Here is a 24,230-nt window from a genome sequence, read left to right on the forward strand (position 1 = left end):
TAATTCTGCCTGTCCAAAAAAAATTTTTTTTTAATTTAAATGATTTTATTTAGTTTTAAATAAAACTTAAAGAGCCCAGTCAATTATTGCAGAGCAGATAGTACAGGGTGAATTTGGAGCTGAGAAGTAGTAGTTGATAATTGACAGTTATTTAGAGATCTATTGACTTCTATTTTTTAATCTTTTATCTTCCTGTCACTTATCATTTAATTCTATTATAATTATAGGATATACTATGTATTACTTAATTTTTTTTTCAAATTTGCCAAAAATTAGTCATTGGGCCAGTTATATGGTCTACATTGTTAAGTGTAACTTGTGGACTTGTGGACTTGTTGCTATTGTTGGATGCAATGTTTTATAATTTCAATTAGATAGAGAATTTTATTAGATAATTCGTATCTCCTGTGTCCTCCCTGGTTTTCTGCCAATACTCTATGGTCACACACACACACACACACAAACACACATGCACAATTGTGTAACAATTTACCAAAAACTTAATCAGCTTGAAATTAAAAATAAGCTATGTTATATTTTCTGCAATCATAAATTAGTGAATGCTTGGCTAATTCATACTTTCTCATTGAGTTTCAATTCAAATATCTGCTGTGGCTACAGTCATCAGAAATGTCCCAAGATAGGTCACTCAAATGACATTGGAAGAGGGTCTCACGCCCTTGTTAACTACTGGCAGTGAACCAGTGTGTGGTTTTTCTTTATATTCATCCTGCTTGGAAACTGATGAGCTTCTGGGACCTGGAAATGTGGGGATTTTTCACCAACTTCAAAAATGGCTTCTCATTGTTTACTCAAATATATTTGATTTCTCTATTATCTTCAGTTATAGATAGACTAAACTGATATTTTCCAGAGACTCTGAATCAGTGTGCATTTTTAAAAATTTTATTTAATTACACAATAACTATTGATCTGTCCTTCAAGTTCACCGATTTGTATTCCAGTATTTTATTACTTATTACTGTCTTTTTCAGTTCCAGGCATTTTACTTGGTTCTTTAAAAAACTTCATGCAGATCTTCCATGTGGGTGGTAGGACCCCCAAAACTTCAACCATCATATGCTACCACCTAGGGTACACAATAGTAGGAAACTAGAATCAGGAGCCAAAGTCAGGAATTGAGCTCAGGTACTAGAATTTGGGATGTGGGTGTGCTAAGTGGCATCTTAACCACTGCACCAAATGTTCACTCCTTATGTTTTGATTTCTTTGCTATGACATCTCCCTCTTCTTTATGATGAGTGGTCAAAGAATTGCCCAGAAATGAAACAAAAATAATTGAAACTGGAGAGATCCATCTAAGACCAATTCACAGTGGAAAGAGGGCTCTCCCTCACCTTCCACCTCTTTTCATAAGGAAAGGTGTGGTATGCCAGTTGAGTATATAAATTGGGTGTAGTCTGAGCATGCACCCTTGTCTTGGATGCAGCAGGTGCATCCTGTGAAGATGGGCATATCAGATCAACAATTAAAGGGATAAGGCGACCGGTGCTGCAGTTCACTAGGCTAATCCTCCTCCTTGCGGCGCTGGCACACAGGGTTCTAGTCCCGGTCAGGGTGCCAGATCCTGTCCCGGTTGCCCCTCTTCCAGGCCAGCTCTCTGCTATGGCCAGGGAGTGCAGTGGATGATGGCCCAGGTCCTTGGGCCCTGCACCCGCATGGGAGACCAGGAGAAGCACCTGGCTCCTGGCTTTGGATCAGTGCGGTGCACCAGCCGCGGCGGCCATTGGAGGGTGAACCAACGGCAAAAGGAAGACCTTTCTCTCTGTCTCTCTCTCTCTCTCACTGTCCATTCTGCCTGTCAAAAAAAAAAAATTAAAAAATTTTTAAAAAAGGGATAGAGCTACATTGCAGAGTTACAAGAATTCAAGCTTATCTAAACTTTAACTAGTTATGCCATATCAAAGTGTTCTTTCAGTCCCTCTCCTCAATATTTTATATTAGAATTTTTTCCCAAAAGGTGGTGTTCCCTGACCAGAGCACTGGAGTGAGAGTGGCATCAGCTTTCTCTCTCTTCTCTCTCTCTCTCTCTCTCTCTGCTGGTTTTCAGAATCTCCATGCTGTTTGTAGTTACTGTAACTTCTTCACTGAAGCTTTTCCTAAGACAATCTTCTAGAAACACAGTTGTTCCCTGTTGTTCTAAAACATTTTCCTGGCTGACATACATGTACAACCTCCCTACTCAGCCATCTTGATCTCTCCTATCTCAACCAGTCTCTATTGATTCTAATGAACTGAGTATTAAACAAATGGAGACAATTAAATGAATTATTTGTCTTGTCAAAGAGGTATGGAAGTGCTTGGTATATTTGATAATAAAACATTTTTGGTATTATTGGAGTTTAAGAGATATCTCACGTTCATGACAGTTAAAAAAGTGATTCTCATAAGTGGCTAAAGAAGGTGATTAACACCTCACATTTGCAAATAGAATGTGAATTTCAGAGACTTTAGTTGCTTATCCATATTTCAAGCAGTAATAAACAGCATGGATATGTCTTCAGGCAGGGGTTTTAAACATGAAAACCTCAGCAGGTGCCGTGCCTTACTTGTCTAATCCTCCACCTGTGGCGCTGGCATCCTGGGTCCTAGTACCCGTCAGGGCGCTGCATTCTGTCCCGGTTGCTCCTCTTCCAGTCCAGCTCTCTGCTGTGGCCCGGGAGGGCAGTGGAGGATGGCCCAGGTGCTTGTCCCTGCACCCTCATGGGAGACCAGGTGGAAGCACCTGGCTCCTGGCTTCGAATTGGCGCGGTGCGCCGGCCGCAGCACACCGGCCATAGCAGCCACTTGGAGGGTGAACCAAGGGAAAGGGAAGACCTTTCTCTCTGTCTCTCTCTCTCTCACTGTCTAACTCTGCCTGTCAAAATAATAATAATAATAATAATAATACCTCAAGAGTTATTCACTTATATGTCTTTTCCCAAGTATAAGAGATGCCTTAAAAACAGAAAATTCAGTTTAAATATACAAAATTTCACTAAAAAGGTAGCACATCACTAAATACAGCATTATAGATCTAAAATATCTCATTGGATCAATGTTATATTTTTTAATCTTTTATAGCTAAAAGTTGAGGCTCCACCTGGTAAAAAAATTGGATATGTTTATCAATATTTTCATCCATTTTTACCAAAGTTCAAAATAAAAAATGAGAATAAGGAAGATGTCATGAAGATCAGAGGGCCATGTTTGATTTCCAGCTGTGTGAGGAGCCTAAATTTTAATGTGAGTAATTCATAACATTTGAAGATCACTATGTTCAAATTAGCTAATTACTTTATTTTTATAACACATATAATTAGTAAATGTGTTTAAAGGGAAAACTTTATAGTGTTTGCCCTTTTAAAAATTTTAAATCACTAATTCATAATATATGTTTGACTAAGCCCTACAAACTCATGTAGCTTATACAATATCTTAAATTATCTTCTAAGTCTATAGTTAACAAATAAGAAATTTGGTATTTATGATTTCAAAGAATATTAAAAAAGAAAATTAAAGTATAAATTGAGATGTGGATAATTATAGATGCTATTTTATGATAATAGTAATATTAAAGTTTATACATTTAATAAAATTTTGAAGCCTGTATGATATAATGTTTAAAAAATTGGTTGTATTTACCAATTAACCTTTCAAATTATGCCTGATATAGAGATCAAAATTTGTGACAATAACTACTAACTATATAACTAAATAACTCACCACATACATTTAAATCTAAAGATTCCTAAGAATATTGTGCTGGTTTAGTAACATATTACATGTGTTCCTCAAACTTTCATCAATGACATCTGTGTGTGTGTGTGTGTGTGTGTGTGTTTGAAGATGTATTTATTTAGTTGAAAAGCAAAGTTAGAGAGAAGCAGAGGCAGAGATAGGGAAAGAGAAAGGTCCTCCATCTGCTGGTTCACCCCTCAGATGGCCACAAGGACCAGAGCTGGGCTGATCTGAAGCCAGGAGCCAATAGCTTCCTCCAGGTCTCCCACGTGGGTGCAGGGGCCCAAGAACTTGGGCCATCTTCTACTGCTTTCCCAGGCCACAGCAGAGAGCTGGATCAGAAGAGGAGCAGCCGGGACTCAAACCGGTACCTATATGGGATGTCAACACTGCAGGTGGTGGCTTCACCGGCTCTGACACAGCACAGGCCTCCTTTGTGTGTTTTTAATATCTAAGATGCCTGAGAAATTTACATAGAACCTAATATGCTACCTCATTTTCAATCTTTCCCTAGAATTATGTCAAATCAGCTTAGTAATAAGGATTCTGATTGTCACCTGTATATACTGATAAAGTAAAACATCCGAAAGCAAATTAGTTGTACCAATCTGTTTAGTTTGGAAAATAATAAAATGAGCACATAGAACTCAATTTCAGGTAGAAATCAAAGTAACAGAGTGTATATGTGTAAAACTCTGGAGGCCAAGACTACTTTGGTTCATTTTCACTGACGTCAAATAACAAAGCCTTTTGTGTACATTGTTTTGTATCTCACAATTTATGCAACAAGTTCCACTTTATTCTAATTTCTAAAAAACCTACTATTTATTCTAAAGTTGAAGCAAAAATAATTTTAAAGCTGGCCTTATTGTGTAAGCTTTAAGAATGAGGAACAAGAAAGGGAGCACATGATTTTATGAGAAAATCATCTTGTGCTTGAATGCAAGCAATCCTTCAAGGCTTCTGGCTATGAAAAAAAAAGGAGAGAGACAAAGTAGCAGCTAGTTATAGGACAAAGAGTAGCAACTGAGTTTCTCATTCATCTCATGTCCAAAGTTTAAGGGGGCACCAAAATCACTACTGATTAAGGCAAATGATCCCTAAATGAATAGTTTTTTTTTTTTTTTTAAAAGATTTATTTATTTATTTAAAAGTCAGAGTTACCCAGAGAGAGGAGAGGCAGAGAGAGAGAGAGAGAGAGAGAGAGAGGTCTTCCATCCACTGGATCACTCCCCAAATGGCTGTGATGACTGGAGCTGGGTCAGATTGAAGCAAGGAGCCATGAACTCCATCTAGGTCATCCACATGTGTGGAAGAGGCCCAAGTACTTGTTCTATATTTCACTGCTTTTCTCAGGTGCAGTAGCTGGGTGCTGGATTGGAAGTGGAGCAGCTAGGACTCGAACTGACACTTAATATGGGAAGGCTTAACTTCTGTACCACAACCCAGGCCCAGTAAGCTGATTTTCCTTTTACACAGAAGAGGCCAGATGAGAGGGAAAGTGTGAAGATACAGCAGAGGTTAAAAATTTAATAAATCCAGTTTCTTATGAACTTTGTACCGGCCCTTAGACTCAAACAGGGAATTAGCCTCAACGGGGCAGAGAGGTGGCCCATTCTTCACAACAGGAAATGTTGATATGGAAGCAATAAGCATGTAAGGCTGATCTGGGAGTTCAGAATGTTCTTGGCTGGTAGCTTCTGTTTTCTCAGTAATGCAAGAGATGAGACGCTTTGATGAGGATGAGGAGGCATAGTCACAGAGCTTAAAAAAAAAAGGTGGAGAAGTCTAGACATAGCTTCTGAAAACTCTTACAAAGTTCTATGTCCCCAAACCCCTTAGCACTGCTTACCCAGCTGTATGCTACCTTGCCTTGCATAACCCTAGCCCATCACTCACTGCACTGTAGCTACTCTCTCAGGGCCTTTTTCTGTGTTGTTGATACCCTCTGCGGTGCTCCCCAGGTCCCCTATTCCTTGTATCGCTAATGCCTTGTGATTCTCCAGCCCCTGTGCTTCATGATATTGTCTCCAAGCTGCTTTCACTAAAAGGAATACCCCAGTTTGTTTAGTCTGATAATTGCTTCTCTATTGCAGTTCCATCACATCACTCCTCCTTTTCCCTCACAGCACTCCTTACAAAGAAGTGGGGTGTATCACAGGTTTCTTATATTTATGTGAGCATCTCTTATGTTGAAAGAATGATTGTTACTTGGTATGAAAAATGTGTTAGAGAATCTAGATGGGTAAGGAAGAAAAGAGGATGTGGAACAGAAGAAAGATCCAGACATCACTTATGAAAGAGTTAACAGAGTGAGAAGCTGAAAATCCAGTGGTTTTCATTTTGGAATTAGATTGATTCTCCTATGAAATTTCAGCAAAGTATATACATTAAGTGATGGGTGTGTAGCATAGACACACACACACAATTAATTGTATATAAATTGAAAATCTACTATGAGGAAGAAGTTGTCTATTTTCCTAGACCACTATATGTCTGTGTTGCATATTCATTTAATTGCAGATTATACTCGTTATCATGACAACTCATCATTTTTATCTATTAAATTGATGTAGGACTATATTCTAATCTTACACATTTTTCTCCCAAAATTATACGTTTTTTCTCTTTTAGCTGTTGTCTTTGGATGAGGAAATGGTTATTGGAAATATCTCAAGACAGAGCTCTGGGTTTGTGAAGGGACTACTAACTGATACTGGTAAATTTGGGATCCAGTTTCCATATGATCTTGATGTTAAAATTAAGGCATTGATGCTTGGAGCAAGTTTTCTCATTGTGAGTCTTTTTCTTTTATGTCTTTTATTTATTCAACAGTCAGGGGCAGAGACAGACAGAACTCCCATCTGCTGTTTCACTCTGCAAAAGTCCACAGCTGATGGAAAACACCTCTTTTATGGTATACACAATAATATCTGCTAACTTGAATAATTTGGTTTTACTTTATTTATTTAAGAGACAGACACACAAGAAGTGCTTCTATTTACTAGTGCACTCCCCAGACGGCTGCAATGGCCAACACTAGGCTGGGCTGAGCAACAGTTGGTCTCTGACCAGCGTGACACGGACACAACTATTTGTGCCACTAACTCCTGCCTTCCAGAGTGTATATTAAGCAGGAAGCTAAAATCAGGAGTCATAGCTGGGAATCAAACTCTGGAACTCTGATATGGGATGCAGGCATCTTAACCATCAGGCCAAACGCCCACCGAAAACCCATTTTATTTTAAGAGTATTTTGCTAAAAATTACATAATACAAAATATCTGGATCAATTACACTTCTTGAACTAATCTTCAGTCCCAAATTCATGTTATGGATTCAGTATCCACACTGCAAAAGAAACAAAATCAAAAGTGTCCTATAAAGGTGATCACTGAAGTTTCAGTCCTTTGCCTTGATAATATATTATACTGTCTTTGAAAACAGGAGCAAAATGATGTATTCCATGTGATGATTATTTCTCACAATTTAAAGTTTTATTATGAAATTTTTGTTACATTTTATTTTTAAAAAAGCATATTGGTAATTTGAAAACTGCAAATATTGGCTTAGTCTGGAAAAATCCAAGACCAATGTTGCAGAATGTTTGATGTCTGGAAAAAGCTGGCTCACTGCTTCCAAGATGGTGCTTTCAACATGGCATGATTCAGAAGGGGTTAATATTACACCTTCAGCTGGTCAAGACCCTGCAACAATGCCTACAGACTTCACCTCTTAATTTGATTGCACTCGAATCTAGTTTAAATTTGGTTTAGAGGATATAAACATTTAAATCACTGCAGATATGTAAACATTATTAAGAAAAAATGTCACTCTTCATTAAAATTGCATCCTAGGAACAAAACGGATATAAGAAACTATACTCCAAACATTATGAAATGATAATAAATGGCAAGAGAAGTATGCATGGCTGGGTCACACATGGCTAATAAGTAGTGTTAAGGAATTTAGGAGAAGAGAAAAATAAACAGGGTAAATACAAAAATCAGACAGCTGAAAAAAATTAGTGAACTAGAGATATATTTAAGAAAGCTGTTTATAATATAGTATTCTTTCAAATAAAGAAAATGGACAAAATAGTTAATAAATAACTGAGAAGTGTAAATTTAGTTGTTCAGAAAGGACTACATATCCCAAGTGTGTAGCTAGAGATAAGCATCTATATAAGTCAGAACAAAAGAGCAGAACTGTTAAGAAAAACAAGCAATCAAAAAGTAAAGATACATCATCCACAAGCAGACAATTAGATTGACAGCTCCCAATATGACAGAAACAGTGGAAACCAGGAGATAGTATAATAATATCTTTAAAGTATAATAATATCTTCAAAGTATTGTTTTAAAAAATTAATTCTGAAATTCTGTTTTCTTTAAGAACTCTCTTTTAAGAATTAGAGTAAAATAAAGACATTTACATTGTTAAAAGTTTTACACTATACAGATAATTTCTAAAGGAAATGCTTCAGGAAAAAGGAACATGATTTCAAAATTATCTAAAATTCAATAAAATTTCAGCACAAATGTACAATATTTACAATATTTGTGGATGTAAATATTTTTTAAAATAAAGTAAAAAGAAATGACTAATTTGTGAGGTTAAAAACAAGCAAAACTAAAATGCTATATAGAAAGTGTGTCTAAAGTATGATAAGAAGATTAGAACATTGATCCGGTGGTGGATTAAATGTACATATTAAAATTTCATAGATAACAACCAAAAACAACTGCACAGATTTCACGCTAGAAAATAGGAAAATGGCAATAAAATATAAGCAAAAAAAACACAAGCTAACCAATGAGGCAAATAAACAAGAAGGATAAAACAGTACAAAAAATAAAACTTTAAATGTTTAAAATAATACCCAGCTAGTTATATCAAGATGAACTATGTATTCTATGAAAACTTTCAAAATAACCACAATAAATGTAAACAGGAAAAAATCACCAATTAAAAGATGAAACATTAAATTTGATTTTTGAAGTGCCAATAGGCTCTTTAAAATGTAAAATAATGACACAAAAATGACATAAGGCAAATTTGTGTAAAATGTAACAGGAAAATATTAACATAAAAATATAGATGGGCTAAGTTATTACCAGAAAAATATAAAAGTAAACTTTAAAATAACTCTATAAACAGAGACAGAGAAGATAACTACTTGGTGTTAGTGGTTCTGTTTAAACAGGAGATAGTAATTCTAGCCGTGTACACACCTAATATCAACCTCAAAATATAGAGAAATGTAAAAAATTAGGCTGAAAAATCCCATAATAGGAGTTATATTCATACCTCTCAATTTTCACTAACTATATGAGAGAGAACCCTAGTACACTTACTTTAAGGTTTTTATTTATTTCATTTTTTAATTATTCAAAAGGCAGAGATATGAAAAAAGAGACAGAGGCAATGATCCTCCATTCAATGGTTCATTGATCAAATGCCCATAATAGCCAGGGCTTGAACAGACTGAAGTTGGGTGCTCAGGACTCCACCAGTGTCTCCCACATGGATGGCAGGGATCCAAGTACCTGAACCATCACTGTGGCCTCCCAAGGTACACATTAGTTGAAAGCTGGAATCAGTGGAGTTGGAATATGGAATGTGTGTGTCCCGATTGGTATCTTAACCACAACACCAAATGTCTGCCCCCAGTCAATTAAATTTGAACAAAAGTAACATGGTCAATATAATGGGTATATGTGGAACTTTGTACCAAAATCTTAGGTAGCACAAGTGTTTTTCAGATAAACATCGTTCACAAAAACTGATCTCACAGTGGGCCAAGAAGCAGGTCTCTCAAATTTCACAGACTCAATATCATTCAGACTTTAGCATCTGATCAAGTTAAACTAAACTAGACATTAATAGCAATAAACATCTTAAAATTTACATTTGGAAATATGTAAATAACTTAAGTACATAAAAGACCAGTGAACATTTTGATGTATATCAAAATATAAAATAGTACATGTCAAAACACTTGATATACAGCTCAAGATGTTAAAGAAAAATGTGTTGTTGTAAAGGCTTATCAGAGTAAAGAAGGAAAGTGATCAATTAATAAGAATATTAATTAGCTAAAACTAAAAGGTTGGTAATGAAGGAAACAGGCAGAAGCTGCTCCTGGTCTTTTGAGGGAAAAGATCTTTAACAGCAAGGCAACAAAAATCCCAGGGTGAGTCTAACTGATAAATTCAAGCATCTTAAAACTTCTGCAATCAAAACTAATTAAAATATTAAAATTACAAAGCATATAAAATACATGCTACAAACATGTTCAAAGAATAACATGCTTATGCTAAAGAAATTTTATTTACATGAGAAGAAAAATATCAAATTTGCAATAGAAATAGAGAATCTAAAAAAAATTCAAAAATCCATCAGAGAATCCATATAACAAATAAATATAAGAAAATATTTTCAAAACACACAAAAATAAGTGAGAGAGAAAAACACAAAATGTGGAATACCTTCTTTCATTTATCATATAATAAAATTTTTGTCTCTAATGATGAATGCTCAGCACTGATGAAGGTTTAGAGAATCAGGTGCACATGAGATATAAGTATGGGTTGGGGGGAAATAAATTTAAAATATCCATCAAAAACTTAATATACAGGGCAGGCCTTTGGCCTAGCAGTTATGACGCCCATATCCCACATCAGAATACCTGGATTCAGTCCCTAGATCCAGCTCCTGACTGTAGCTTCCTGCAAATGCGGATCCTGGGAGACAGCAGTGATGGCTCAAGTAGTTGGGTCCCTGCAGTCCACGTGGGAGACCTAGACTGAGTTCCTTGCTCCTTTCTTCAGTCAGGCACAGGTCCAGCTCAGGAAGTGAACCGGAAGATGGAAGCACTCTCTATCTGTCTGCTTCTGTCTCTGTCTCTGGTTTACCTTTCTCTCCTTGTCTCTCTCTTTCTCCCTCCCAAATAAATAATGTTTTAAATTTTAATGTACATATTCTTTAATGTACAGGAAAATAGTTATGTATAGTCTTTATAAGGAGCAATGTAATCTCTGTGCTACAAACTTCACTGAAAACAGCAAAGAATTGAAGCAATCTAAAATCTTAAAATATGAAATTTATTAAAAATATTTTGAGACATTTCTGGAATACAATGTTAGACATTAAAACAAATATACTAAAGGCTCAAACAAAAGGTTTTCATTTCATGACATGAATACTTGGATATTTTATACAATGAAAAAAAAACAGGATATAGGATATTATAATACTAATTTGTCTGTGTCTGAAGGAATTTGAGCCAACATATTAACAGAAGATTTAGGAAGATTGAGAATATTACATATTCACTTTTCCTTTCATCTAGTTTTCTTTAATGAGAACACATGAATGAAATATATGTATAAATATATGTATACACACACATGTACAAATGAGATCAAATTAATTGCCAATCTCAAAGGGCCTGTACACTTGAATTTATTATTTTTATATAGTTTAGATCAGACTATTATTATTATTCCATTAGAAGTTGATTTTTTGTAAAGATTTTATTTAGTTAAATGGCAGAGTTACAGAAAGAGGTAAAGACAGAGAGAGAGGTATTCCATCTGCTCGTTCATTCCTCAAATGATCGCAATGACTGGAGCTGAGCTGATCTGAAGCCAGGAGCCAGGAGCTTCCTCCTGTTCTCCCACATGGGTGCAAGGACCCAAGGACTTGGGCCATCTTCTACTGCCTTCTCAAGTCCATTAGCAGAGAGCCGGATAAGAAGTGGAGCAGCTGGGACTTGAACTGGTGCCTAAATGGGATGCTGGCGCTGCAGGCTGGGGCTTTAACCCACTGCACCACAGAGCTGGCCCCAAAAGTTGATTTCTAATGGGGCTGATCCTCACAATTCTGTGTGTTAATAAGTTTGCAACCATATTATCACAATACTGGGACCTTAAAAGCACAGTTACGTGTAATACCTGCAGGTTTTTCTAGTATGAAGCCACCCTAATTGTATTTACTTTTCAATTTCATTCTAGGACTACATGTATTATGAAATCTGTCCCTAAGAAGCAGCCTGAAACACTGTGCCAAAAATGACTTGCATTAAGTGTTGCCAGTCCTCAGCAAAATAAAAACAACTTTCAGTGAAAACATCAAAATAAAATTTTGCCACTAAAATTACTTGTATGAATTTTTCTGCATAATAAATTAAAACAAAATTTAATACATTACAATTTCGATACACGAGAGGCCTTCATAAAGTTGACATTTTTACAACGGTACATTGCCAAAAAAAAAAAAAAGGTATGAGTGGATTTCAAAATTTTTTCTGCACCAAAATAAACCTACTCGTGATTCATTTTTCCACTAACATTTGGAAGTACCCTTGTCTTTAACTCAGGAGTCTGCTGTTTAGCATGTGCAACTAATTAACAGATTTACTGAGGACTGTTTCATTCCAGATGTCTTCATTCATCATGACATCATAATGAATATTTACAAACTAAGCAAGAAAGCAAGTTGAAATGTTCAAGCTCATTACAAGCTTTGTCTCTAACACACTGACAAACGTCCCACTGGCCAAAACAAGTCACATAGCCAAGTCCAGATTCAAGGGGTTCAAACAAAAAGTAGATATCACTTCTCAGCCTCCAGTCACAATTATTTACATTATGCCCATTTGCAAAACGTTTTCAGTGCTATAAGGACTCCTAAATTCTTTTTTAATTATGGCATCAGACTCAAGTCCAGTAACTTGTGATGTGCATCTTTTTTTGTTTTTTGTTTTGTTTTGTTTTGTTTTGTTTTGTTTTTTTGTGAACGCAAGGGAGGATACTTGAATGCAACTCCTTTCAAAATTCAGAAACCTGAAGACTAAAAATTCTCAGCCTATATTCATTAGTGAGCCAACATCAAAGTAACCACAACAAATGGAATCTACATAGTAACCACAGGTCAGTAGTAATTACAGAATTGAGATGGGCACATGTTTTCAGTTTCCCTAACTCTAAGGACAGAGAATATTCATGAAAATCACTCTCTCATCCATTGCTCTAATTCTTCCTTTGCTATTTTTGTCTCTTCCATTAGAGACCTTTTTCCTTTCCTCAACTAAATGGCCACATTTTTATCCAAATAGCTTTTAGAGCCTTCCTCCTGCTTACAAAAAAAAAAAAAAAAATGGAAACATGGTCCATTTTTCATTTTAAATTTTCTCAATCTTTCTTACTCTGTACTTATACAATTTCTTTAAAAACCATGTGCCTTGCCATGTATCAAATTTTGTACACTGTACTGGCAAAAAAAAAAAAAAAAAGTTACAGCCTCTGTTTTTTTCAAGATAGGCTTTTCCCTCTCTGGCCTTGTTTAGAACTAGCCTACCTTGTTTTGATGATGGCTGAATTCCAAAAGCAGTAGAAGAACTCAACTTTGTACACTAGCAATTCTTTGTTTTGATTTTTATTTATTTGAGAGAGAGAGAGAGAAAAGGAGGAAGAGGGAAGAGAGAGAGAGAGAGAGAGAGAGAGAGAGAGATTCTCTCTACAGCTTCACTCCCTAAATGTCTCCAACAGCCAGAACTGAACCATTGCCAAAGCTGGGTGTCTCACCTGGATAGCAAGAAGTGAATTATTTGAACCATTATTATTGCCTTCCACAGTTGGCACTGGCAGGAACTTATAGTCAGCAGATCGAGCCAGGAATTAGACTCAAGTACTCCGATGTGGGATTCATGTGTTTTAACTACTAGGCTAAATACCTGCTCCACAGTCACTTTTCAAGCTTCCATTTGCAATGTATTTGCTAATACCACATTGACAAATCAAGTCATGTGACCAAATCCACATTCAAGGGTGTTGAAAGAGACCTCACCTCTTGATGGAGTAGAGCTGTAATGTATTTTGTGCATTTTTCCACAACCTAGCAAAGTACATGGTGCCTTCAAAAAATACACAGAAATTGCATCGTATGAAAAACCATGCATGGATCTCAGGGTTTCTTGGCAACAAAATAAACTCATGCTTACTTGCTGTAACATCTGACCGGGATCTAGTCTGAGGCACTTAGAAGAGAAGATATTAGTTTGAAAAGAGGTCCTATTAGAACAATGTGAATTCTGCTAAAGTTAAATCAAGAAAAAACATATTTAGGATGAAGCATCAGTGGAAGAATGGTGAAACTATCGATGTTTTAGAAAAAGTCTATTGGGATAAGACCTCTGAAGAAATCAGCAGTTTACAAATGAATAATCCATTTTCAAAAGGGATGAGACAAGGTTTAAAATGAAGCTCACAGCAATAGACAAACCCAATCAATTTGCAAAGAAAAAATTAGTTTTGTTGATGTTCTAATTGAAATGGACCGAAGATTGTCAATAAAGGTATTATATGACACCATAGATATTTTAATTGGTGCAACTTAAACAAAATGGGCCAAACATTGAGATCCATGGATGTCAAAACTGTTCTGCCATATCAGTTCCAGACAAGAACAGAGATTTCAATGGAAACTTTAAATAAGTAGGTCTAAGATCCCAAAACATGTCTGTGAAGAATTGTAACAGGAGATGAAACATGACTTTACATTGTGATTCTGAAGACAACACACAATCAAAGAAATGGCTACTGGGAGTTGGGTTCAGTCTGAGCAAAAGTGGCCCAGTCAAGAAGAACAAGGCTTGTGGCAACAGTTTTTTGGGGGTGTTCAAGGTATTTTTCTTGTTGATTTTCTGGAGGTTCAAAGAAAGGTAGTATCTTCTTATTAGGAGAGTGTTTTAAGAAAGTTAACCAAAGCGTTAGCAGAAAAACATCCAGGAAAGCTTCACCAGAGAGTCGTTCTCCACCATGACAATGCTCCTGCCCAATCCTCCTATTAAACAAAAGCAATTTTTCTGCTGTGTTCTCGTGGGAAACAATTAGGTATCTACCTTACAGTCCTGATTTGGTTCCTTGTGAATTTCCAGACTTCTACATCCACAAGTTACATTCACGCATGTATGTAGCACACATTAGCCCAAGAAGTAGGTGAGTTTAGCCACATTGATTCTAGCATTTGTTTCCCATCTACAAACCAAGAAATCTAAATGCCCTCATATCTGCACAAAAGCAAAGATGACCTGCTTGAATAGTTGAGAAACATATGGGTTATAAATGTATGGAACATCAACCAAACTGAGACAGTCCAAATGAAAAATATCTCTTAGTTATGTAGTGTTTTGAATTTGATATTTTTACCAGAATCATTCTGCACACTTTTCATGCAGAACAGATGCCAATGGGCCCACTTGTGTTTCTCCTTTCACTGGAAATGAAGATCCTTACAAATGATTGTGGAACAGTTCTGAAAATACAGACCTTAAAGGCAGAAAAAGCCAGAAAAATTAACATTCCACATGCACATTAAAAATAACAAATATTAAAATTCTTGGCAGAGGTAGGGAAATCCCCAGTGGCAGTGATGACAGGGTGAGTTGATGTAATTGCTATGATCTCATTAAATCAAAGATACTTTGTGTAGTATCTACATGAGGATGTCCAGCCCTGCTGCTTGTAGATAGGGTTATTTGGATGATTCTAGTAGTTCTCTAAAACGTTTAGTAAGCTTTCATAATGTGCTAAGCTTGGTATTGTCAGCCACATACAGAATTATGGCTGAAATAAGGTAACTTGGTCCAAGGCCAAGATTCTCAACCTGTGGTCCTGATCAATAGCAGAAGTACAAATTGTCAGCCTACCCAAGATCTAGTAAATCAGATTCTTGAAGAAAGGGGTGCAATGATCTTGGTTTTAAAATTCTTCCAGAATTTTAAAGTTTGAAGTCCAGTTTTTTTCATTAAATGGCCAGAAATTAAAAGCCAGGAGTCTCAGAGTTTCCAAAAAATATCAGCATCTGTCTTCAAGTGGATTGTTTCCATGGATGACTCAGAAAATATTCTCTAGCATGATTTAATTTTCTCAGAGAGAGATGGGATGTCATGTCCACATATATGGTTGTTGAGACGACAGGGTTAATGCATTTTTATGTAGAATAGCATCTTACCTTGAAGTGTATTTTAATATTCCATTTATTCTGTTCTAAAAGTCAACTGGAATAGTTTTATAAGGTGATTAAAAATATCATTTGCCTTTCTTATCAAAAGTTTCATTGGATGATCATCTTGGAAGCATAAAATAAATACTTCAAGAAGTTTGTGGGAAAGTGGGAGTAAAGTATGTTTATTTTGGTGCCAATAACATTGAAATTCGTGCATATGAGGGGTCTTTCTATTTCTCCAAACTATTTGAGGTACCCTCATATGAATCCTCATTCATATTTAATAACTGAACAAAAACAAATGAGACTAACAAGGTTAACACTGCTTCTTCACAGTTTCACATTTAGAAACCAAAATACAGCAAAACCTCTTCTCTTTGAGTGGCTGTGATGGTTCCTCAATAACTGAGAAAAATGCAATACTCTTTCAAGTATCAGCAACAGCAGTAATAGTTCGTGTTCCAGCTGCTCCTCTTCCAATCCAGCTCTCTGCTATGGCCTTGGAAAGCAATAGAAGATGGCCCAAGTCTTTGGGCCCCTGAACCCTTGTGGGAGACCTGGAAGAAGCTCCTGGCTCCTGGCTGCTCTGCTGTGGCCATTGCAGTCATGTGGGGAGTGAACCAGCAGAATGGAAGATTCTCTCTCTCTCTCTCTTTCTCTCTCTCTCTGGCTCGACCTCTCTCTGTAACTCTGACTTTCAAATAAATAATTCTTTAAAAAAAAAGTACATGTTCCCCATGAACTACTGAGTTTTTTATCATTCTAACTTTAAATTATCTTTATATATCTATTGATAATGTCATTTGTCTTTTCTACTTGTTCTATAAGCAGGTGAATTGCACTAACTGATTGTGGTTTATTTAACAACACGTTTTTAAAAATATCATTTATGTTTCCATACCTCTCATGACAATGATATTTTGTTTTTGTTGCATTGTACTACTTGGATAAAGATACATATATCTATGTTCAAGAGTGATATGGGTCTGTGATTTTCTCTTCTTTTGATGTCCTGATTGAGTGAAAAAAATCAAGATTTAATCTGACCCAGTGGGATGCTGGTAAATGTTAAATTACTAGGTCTCTAGGGTAATAAAAAGCCTTATTTTATAGTGCCTGGTGATTATCCTGGCATATAAAACTCTGCCATGGCTGATTTCAATGTGCCATACTATGTCACTGAATGCAGAGTCGGGAAGAGTTGCTCACGATTGGCTCTTAGGAACCTGGGAAAGTGGGGCCAGCATACCTGGTCCTGACCTAAAAAATACAGTTTGGAAATTGTTCTATCACAATTTATACTCTGAACTAATTGTGCAATATTAGTGTTACTAATTCCTCTTCAAATTGCTGTTAGCATCTACAGGGCTTTAATTAATGATTTTGCTCTTGTCATTCCTAAAACTAAATATAATTATAAAAATATATAAGACACATATAAATTTAAATATTGTATTACATATTTTACATATTGATAGACTAATATGTATATGTTATAAAAATTATATATTGATATATGGGTATTTTTATATATTAGACATATAATTACTTAATGTAGAAACATGTTCCTCTTTTACAAGGAGGATGGGCTCCATCACATTGCGTCTTTCAGGAGACACACTTATTTTAATATGTAAGTGCTATATCCCATGAAAAATAATATTAAATGACTAAAAGGCAAAAGCAATCTCATGATCCTGCTACCTTACACACTAATTGTACTTGGTTGGGTAAATAGCAATGGTTTTGTCAAATGCTATTGAGAAATATATTTTTGCTAATTGTGATTTACTTTATCATGCTAAGACATGAATTTATTAAGTGAATCACTTTCTCTTTAGCTAAATCACTAGCTAAATTACACTGAAGAAATAAAATCCAGATGCAGAAACTAATTGGAAACATTGCTTTAAGGTGATGAAACACTTATATATCTAATTTGGGGAATCATTAAATTTTAGTTTAGCAAAGTTTTCACGTAACTCCCTGATATTTTTAATTTTGATCAAAATATATTGTTGCCAAAGTCGTTGAATAAATGTGAAACCTTGGCATTTCTTTTCATTTATTTTAATAAACACTCCAGTTTCAAGTGCTCAAAGATAAAAAGAAAGATGATCAAAGTGGTAATCTACTTCTTAAGGAGTCCAGTGCAGAAGGGAGAAGACAAAACAACAATCACTCTACAAACTGATGCGTTATGGAAGAGATTTAAATAAGGTACTAGAGCAACACAATGAGGGAGTGACACATTCATTCTCGACAAAGCCGATTTAATGTTTCACTCTCCTCTCCTCTCCTCTCCTCTCCTCTCCTCTCCTCTCCTCTCCCCACTTCTCTTTGTTAAGGTGTACTGAGACCACATGAGGATTCAGGAACCTTTCCTGGACATGGGAGAGCTCCCCAACCATAGCTGTTCCTGGGCCGTGTAACTGGTTTATCCTGAAGCAAGGGAAGCAGGATCTCCCATCAAGCATCAAGTTGGTGTGTAGGCTAAGATCCCTGTACTAACTGGGAGTTTCAGTATTCTCTAAGTCCCTTTTTGATGGGGTTAATATGTTACCTGGGCAATACCTGCATAGCTTATGCGCTTCCATACCTCCCCCATTATTTATTTTTGGGAACATGATGCCTTGCAGTCAGAAGTTCTTTCATGGTCTAACTGGCCAGATCCAAGATGATCACTTCAGTGAGCTCCAGTAGATCTCAACCTTCATTATAGTGTGATTTCCAAATTAAAGCAATGACATAGTGACTAGCCTCTGACCAGAAACATCAGACCATAAATGGAGAGAAAAAGTGGCACCTAAGCTTTGAGAAATCCCTGCCTATTCTGAGAAAAGACATGAATATCCCACCCACTCAGCAAGCTGAGAAGCTGATCTGAGAAGTAGGCTCCCACTTCTCCATTCTTTGTCCCTGAATGAAACTAGTGCTGTTGATGATCAGCTTCTACGTCATTTTTGGCTTTGTGACATCAAATTGGCTAAGGGCCTCATGTTACAGGCCTCCCTGAGGAAGGTGTGGGAGGGTAAAATTGTGCTGAATGAATAAAAGCATAAATATTTACATTTTTAAATTGTGTAACTAAAACTCCCAAAATCCTTAAATATTAACAAAACATCTTAGAGGGTATATAGACCAGACAGTAAAATAGCACCATCGCCAGTGCTGTGGAGCAGTGGGTTAATGCCCTGGCCTGAAGCACCGGCATCCCATATGGCCACCGGTTTGAGACGCAGCTGCTCCTTTTCCAATCCAGCTCTCTGCTATGGCCTGGGAAAGCAGTGGAAGATTGCCCAAGTCCGTGGGCCACTGCACCCATGTGGGAGACCTGGAAGAAGCTCTTGGCTTTGGATCGGCGCAGCTCCAGCCGTTGTGGCCAAGGGGGAGTGAACCATCTGATGGAAGAGCGCTCTCTCTCTCTCTCTCTCTCTGCCCTCTCTCTCTCTCTCTGCCTTTCCTCTCTCTGTTTAACTCTGACTTGCAAATAAATCTTTTAAAAAAATAGCAGCATCAATCCATGGATATTAACACAGCCAAAAGAATGAGATATATACATAATTGATCTAAGAAACAGAAATATTATACTAGTTTTGTTGATATGGAAAACACAATGGTAGCACCAATGGTTTGGGGAATAAAGAGATCATTTTCTTCTATTCTAATGTATTTAAAGTCATCATGAATACTAAAGATATTCAAAGCATTCTTATTTTTTAAAATTTAATGATTCTTACAAAATATCTCCTTTAAGTCATTACCTATTGAAAATCCATGATTTATTATCATTTAAAACATTTATTTTGTTACTTGAAAATTATATTGTTTTCTTGATAGCATGAAGCTCATTCAGTGAACTCCTCCTGCTTTACCAAAACAACTCATTTAAGATTCAGCCAAGCCTTTCAGAAAACAAGTAAATATTTAAAGGGACATAATATATAATGGAAATCATCAGCTCATAGATGAAGCTCAATCTAATTTTGTGGGAGAATGCAATAATATTTCTCAATTTGTCCCTTTGTAACTAAAAGCATTCTAATTTGGTAAAGTCCCCCACTACAAGGTAAATGAAAAGGAACCTTGTCCTTAAATTTTTACCCCAGTAACAAAGAAAAGATTGCCACATCAATTAACATAGAATATTTAACACAGATGTGCTTGCTGTGTTATTAGTTTTCAGAGTACATTTAAAAAATGTTCTTCATCTTACTATAAGTAAAACAAGATCAAAATAAGAAAAATAGAGCAAATAAATTGTGTCTTGAACTGTCCTACTTTCGTCTACTTGATACTCAGTAGGTGTTCTTGTAAAATATAAGATGCAAGAGATGTATGTGCCCAGTCAAGAAATAGTTATTGAACTTAACCATTGTCAGTCACTGTACTAATAACGCTAATATGGACACAATCTTTGTTCCCAATAAGCTAAGAATCAGGTAATATAGATGCATAATTGAATCTTTCTGTGTGAGGATAATGATAGTGGAAACACTGATGAAGTCATAGAGTATATAACTCAACACAGTGAAGGGAGGATGGCAGGTAGTTTGAAACACTTTCAGAGCAAAGCCTTAAGCAAGCCTTAAGTAGGAGTTACCCAAGTAAAGGGCAGAAATAGAAGCTGGAAGGTAGAAGGGGATTCTAGGAGGAAAGGATGTGAGCAGAGGAAGAGATATGACAAATAGTGTGCTATATGGGGAGTTTGCTAGAAGCTGTGCTCTGATGAACACACTTTTAGGAAGAGTTGGGAGAGAGACAACAGAAGCAGAAGTACCATAAATGTCTTCAGGTTTCACTTTATCCTGGATATGTCATGGACACACTAAAAGATTGAAACAGGGGACTTGTGTGGTTAGAATCATATTTGGTTACATAATAATGGCTGTGTATAAGATGGAGACAGTTATCATTCCTTGGGATTTAAAGGAAAAACAAGAGAGAAATCATTTGAGAAGAATTTGAGGAGCATTCTCTATGTAGCACAGCCTGTAGCAACTGATCAGCTATGAATTAGTTAAGGAGAGAAGCAGTGAGGAAGACTCCCAATACTAGCCAAGTAGATTGCGAGCCACTAGTTAAGAACATTCCAGAACATGCCAGTTTTGTTTTGTTGAATTTAAGGCAGTATATGATACTGAGATGGAAATGTTCAGTAAGCAGTAGAGTTTGTGAGTGTGTGCTGAGGACAGAGCTCGGTGGGAGTAAGAGGCTAGGTTTTGTTTGTGTATTTTTAACAAATGAATAATCACTGAAAACATCTAAGAATATGAAGTTATCCAGCAAGGAATCACCAAGTAGTACATCCTATGAGACACTAATATTTAAGAGGTATGTGGGAAAAAATATGTTCTTGAAAGATATAGGGAAAAAATTCAAAAGTACCAGAACTAGGAGAGTTTGATGTTAGGGAGTAGAGGACCATGGAAGCCAGTAAATAAAAACTAAATTATTTCCACTAAATTTGGAAATAAGAGGTCATTGATGAGTTAAGTCAGAGCTACCTTGAAGAAGTGCTTGTATTTGGGAAGAAATCCAGATTGCATATAGCTGAGAAACAAATGGGAAATAAGATGGTGGAAATACATAATAACAAGCTAGTCTTTCAGTCATCCAAACTGAATAGCAGAGAGATTATATGGGGCTAAAGTGAGAAGTAGAGAAGATAGCAGATGACTCTGTTTTAAATACAACCTTGAAGTTTTAGCTTAAGGCCGAGAAATCCAATTAAAGAAAGAAAAAGTTGAAGATATAGGACAGAAATATTTCGTATGACCAATGAAACAACAACATGGAAAAACAAAGGTGGAAGGGGAAGCAAGACACATGAAGCGAGCACATCTCATCTCTTGCAGCTAGGAAAAAGGTGAGAACAGATATGAATGTTGGTAAATGTGTGTAGGTAGGACAGGCAGTTAAAGAAGCTCACTCTTTTTTTAAAAAAAGATTTTATTTATTTATTTGACAGGTAAAGTTACAGACAGTGAGAGAGAGAGAGAGAGAGAGAGAGAGACAGAGAGAAAGGTCTTCCTTCCATTGGTTCACCCCCCAAATGCCACAACAGCCGGAGCTTCACCGATCCAAAGCCAGGAGCCAGGTGCTTCTTCCTGGTCTCCCATGCGGGTGCAGGGCCCAAGCACTTGGGCCATCCTCCACCGCCTTCCCAGGCCACAGCAGGGAGCTGGGCTGGAAGAGGAGCAACAGGGACTAGAACCCGTCACCCATATGGGATGCTGGCACTGCAGGCGGAGGATTAACCTAGTGTGCCATGGCGCCGGCCCAAGAAGCTCGCTCTTGATGGACCTGAGTTTCTTCATAACGGAAAGTCAGTATTCCATACTGACTATCCATTTGTTTACCAACCGAATTGATCTGAAAGCCACAAATTATTGGTTAAGGAAGGAAACAGAGTTTCTACTTGTACCAAGTTTCACAGTCCAGTGGAATTTAAAATTGTATAAACAAGCAGTAACAGTACAACATAATAAGTGTCATAACATGGAAAGTAGAAATTATAGAAACTCATGGGAGGTATACCAATCAAGATGGTATGTTTCATTTGACTTTATTATGAAAAACTATGATTTTAGTTATATTCCACTGCTTTGCTTACATATTCCCTTTGAATTTTTGAGAAAAAGTTGACTATTGCATTGATGAATTAAACTGTGGTGAGGGGCTGGCACTGTTAAAGCCCTAGCCTACAGTGTCAGCATCCCATTTGGGCACCAGTTCGAGTCCTGGCTACTCCACTTCTGATCCAGCTCCCTGGATTTAATGTGCCTGGGAAAGCAGTAAAAGATGACCCAAGTCTTTGGGCCCCTGAACCCTTGTGGGAGACCTGGAAGAAGCTCCAGGCTCCTTGCTTCAGATCAGCCAAGCCTCAGTTGTTGAGGCCATTTTGGGAGTCAACCAGTGGATGGAAGATCCTTCTCTCTCTCTCTCTCCGTCTCTCTCTGTCTCTACCTCTCTTTGTATCTCTACTTTTCAAATTAATAAAAAAAATCTTTAAAAAATTGTGGTGAAATCACAGTGCTATTTATACAGAAGTAAAGATAATGATATAGTTCTACATTCAGTTAAAAACATGTTCAGTACATAGTATTGAGTGAAAAATAAACACACATTGCTAAGTTGCGTATGTTGCATAATACTTAAAAGTAAATCATAAACCAAGAAATGATTGTACATAATGTATCAATGATAATTTATTATTCTAATTTAATACATATATTGGGATAATATTTATGTTTCAAGATAATGCACACTGAGGGGATTCCAAGATGGCTTAACAGGGACAAGATATGCTGATTCTGACCAGGGGAAGATACCAGAAAAAAAGCAGAGGAAGTATACTCGCAGGGGAGAGTTGGGGAGAAATTCACAGTGGAAATTCTACAGAGCGAAGAGGAATGCCGTGGAGCAATGTGGAAAGTGCAGACACGCAGCAGCCAGCAGGGACACCGCAGCGGGAGGTTGGAGAAGCATCTGAGAGTGATGCGAGAACAGACTGCAGCAGCTGGCACCACTGGCGGTACCACCTGAGGGAGAGCCTTGCAGTCAACACTGTCTTTGAGTCTGGCTTGTAGCCCCAGTAGTGTACCCTACAATTCAGCCAAGGAAAAGCACATTTCATTCTTCCCATCCCCCAGGAAGGAGGCCTGGCAAGTAGAGGGGAGAAGATGTCATCCTGACACAAGTAGAGGCGAGGCTGTGGTGGCTCTTGGTGTGTGCGACCAAGGAATTTTAGCACAAGGAAAAATCTGTGTTTCCCACTGCCTCTGAGGCTGGCTGGTAGGCTTGACAGGGGACAGGGTGCTCATTTAGAAATGTGAGGCGCCCACATCCTCTGAACCTATCACCAGCTCCGGGGCTCAAACTGCCAAGGTGGAACACCCACAGGCACCTACCTGGTTCGGGAAAGGACTCTGCTCTCGCCATGGATAGCACAGGCTCATACCTCTGCACCGACATGACTGTGATCACCAGCATTCCATATGGTCAGCGGTTTGTGTCCCAGCTGCTCCTCTTCTGATCCAGCTCTCTGCTATGGCCTGGAAAAGCAATGGTAGATGGCCAAAGTGCTTGGGCCCCTGCACCCATGTGGGAGACCCGGAAGAAGCTCCTGGCTTCGGATAGGCTCCTGCTCCTGAGGCCATTTGGGGAGTGAACCAGCAGATAGAAGGCCTTTCTTTCTGTCTCTTGCTCTCTGTCTGTAAATCTGTCTCAAATAAATAAACAAAATCTTTTCAAGAGAGAGAGAGAGAGAGAGATTGAGACTATTGAAACTGAAAAAATAGTTTGGTAAAGTTGCAGGATATAAAATTCACACAAAAAAATCAATAGCATTTGTATACACAGACAGTTCCATGGCTGAGAAACTACTTCTAAGATCAATCATATTCACAATAGCTACAAAAAGTTTAAATACCTTGCAGTTAATTTTCAAGAAGGTGAATCATCTCTACAATAAAA

General features: G+C 37.2%; 1 protein-coding gene across 1 annotated transcript in view; it reads left to right on the forward strand.

Moving 5' to 3' along the window:
- The window catches only part of LOC100341111 (phospholipid scramblase 2), a 105,503-nt gene extending 93,603 nt beyond the window's left edge, over window positions 1-11,900 (forward strand). The window contains exons 6-8 of the mRNA XM_051818687.2: window positions 3,085-3,246; window positions 6,376-6,537; window positions 11,759-11,900. Of these exons, the coding sequence (XP_051674647.2) occupies window positions 3,085-3,246; window positions 6,376-6,537; window positions 11,759-11,788 (354 nt within the window). The 3' untranslated portion in view covers window positions 11,789-11,900. The remainder of the gene's footprint in view (window positions 1-3,084; window positions 3,247-6,375; window positions 6,538-11,758) is intronic.
- Window positions 11,901-24,230: the final 12,330 nt, after the last annotated feature.

This window comes from Oryctolagus cuniculus, chromosome 4, assembly GCF_964237555.1.
Source record: "Oryctolagus cuniculus chromosome 4, mOryCun1.1, whole genome shotgun sequence".
NCBI lineage: Eukaryota > Metazoa > Chordata > Mammalia > Lagomorpha > Leporidae > Oryctolagus > Oryctolagus cuniculus.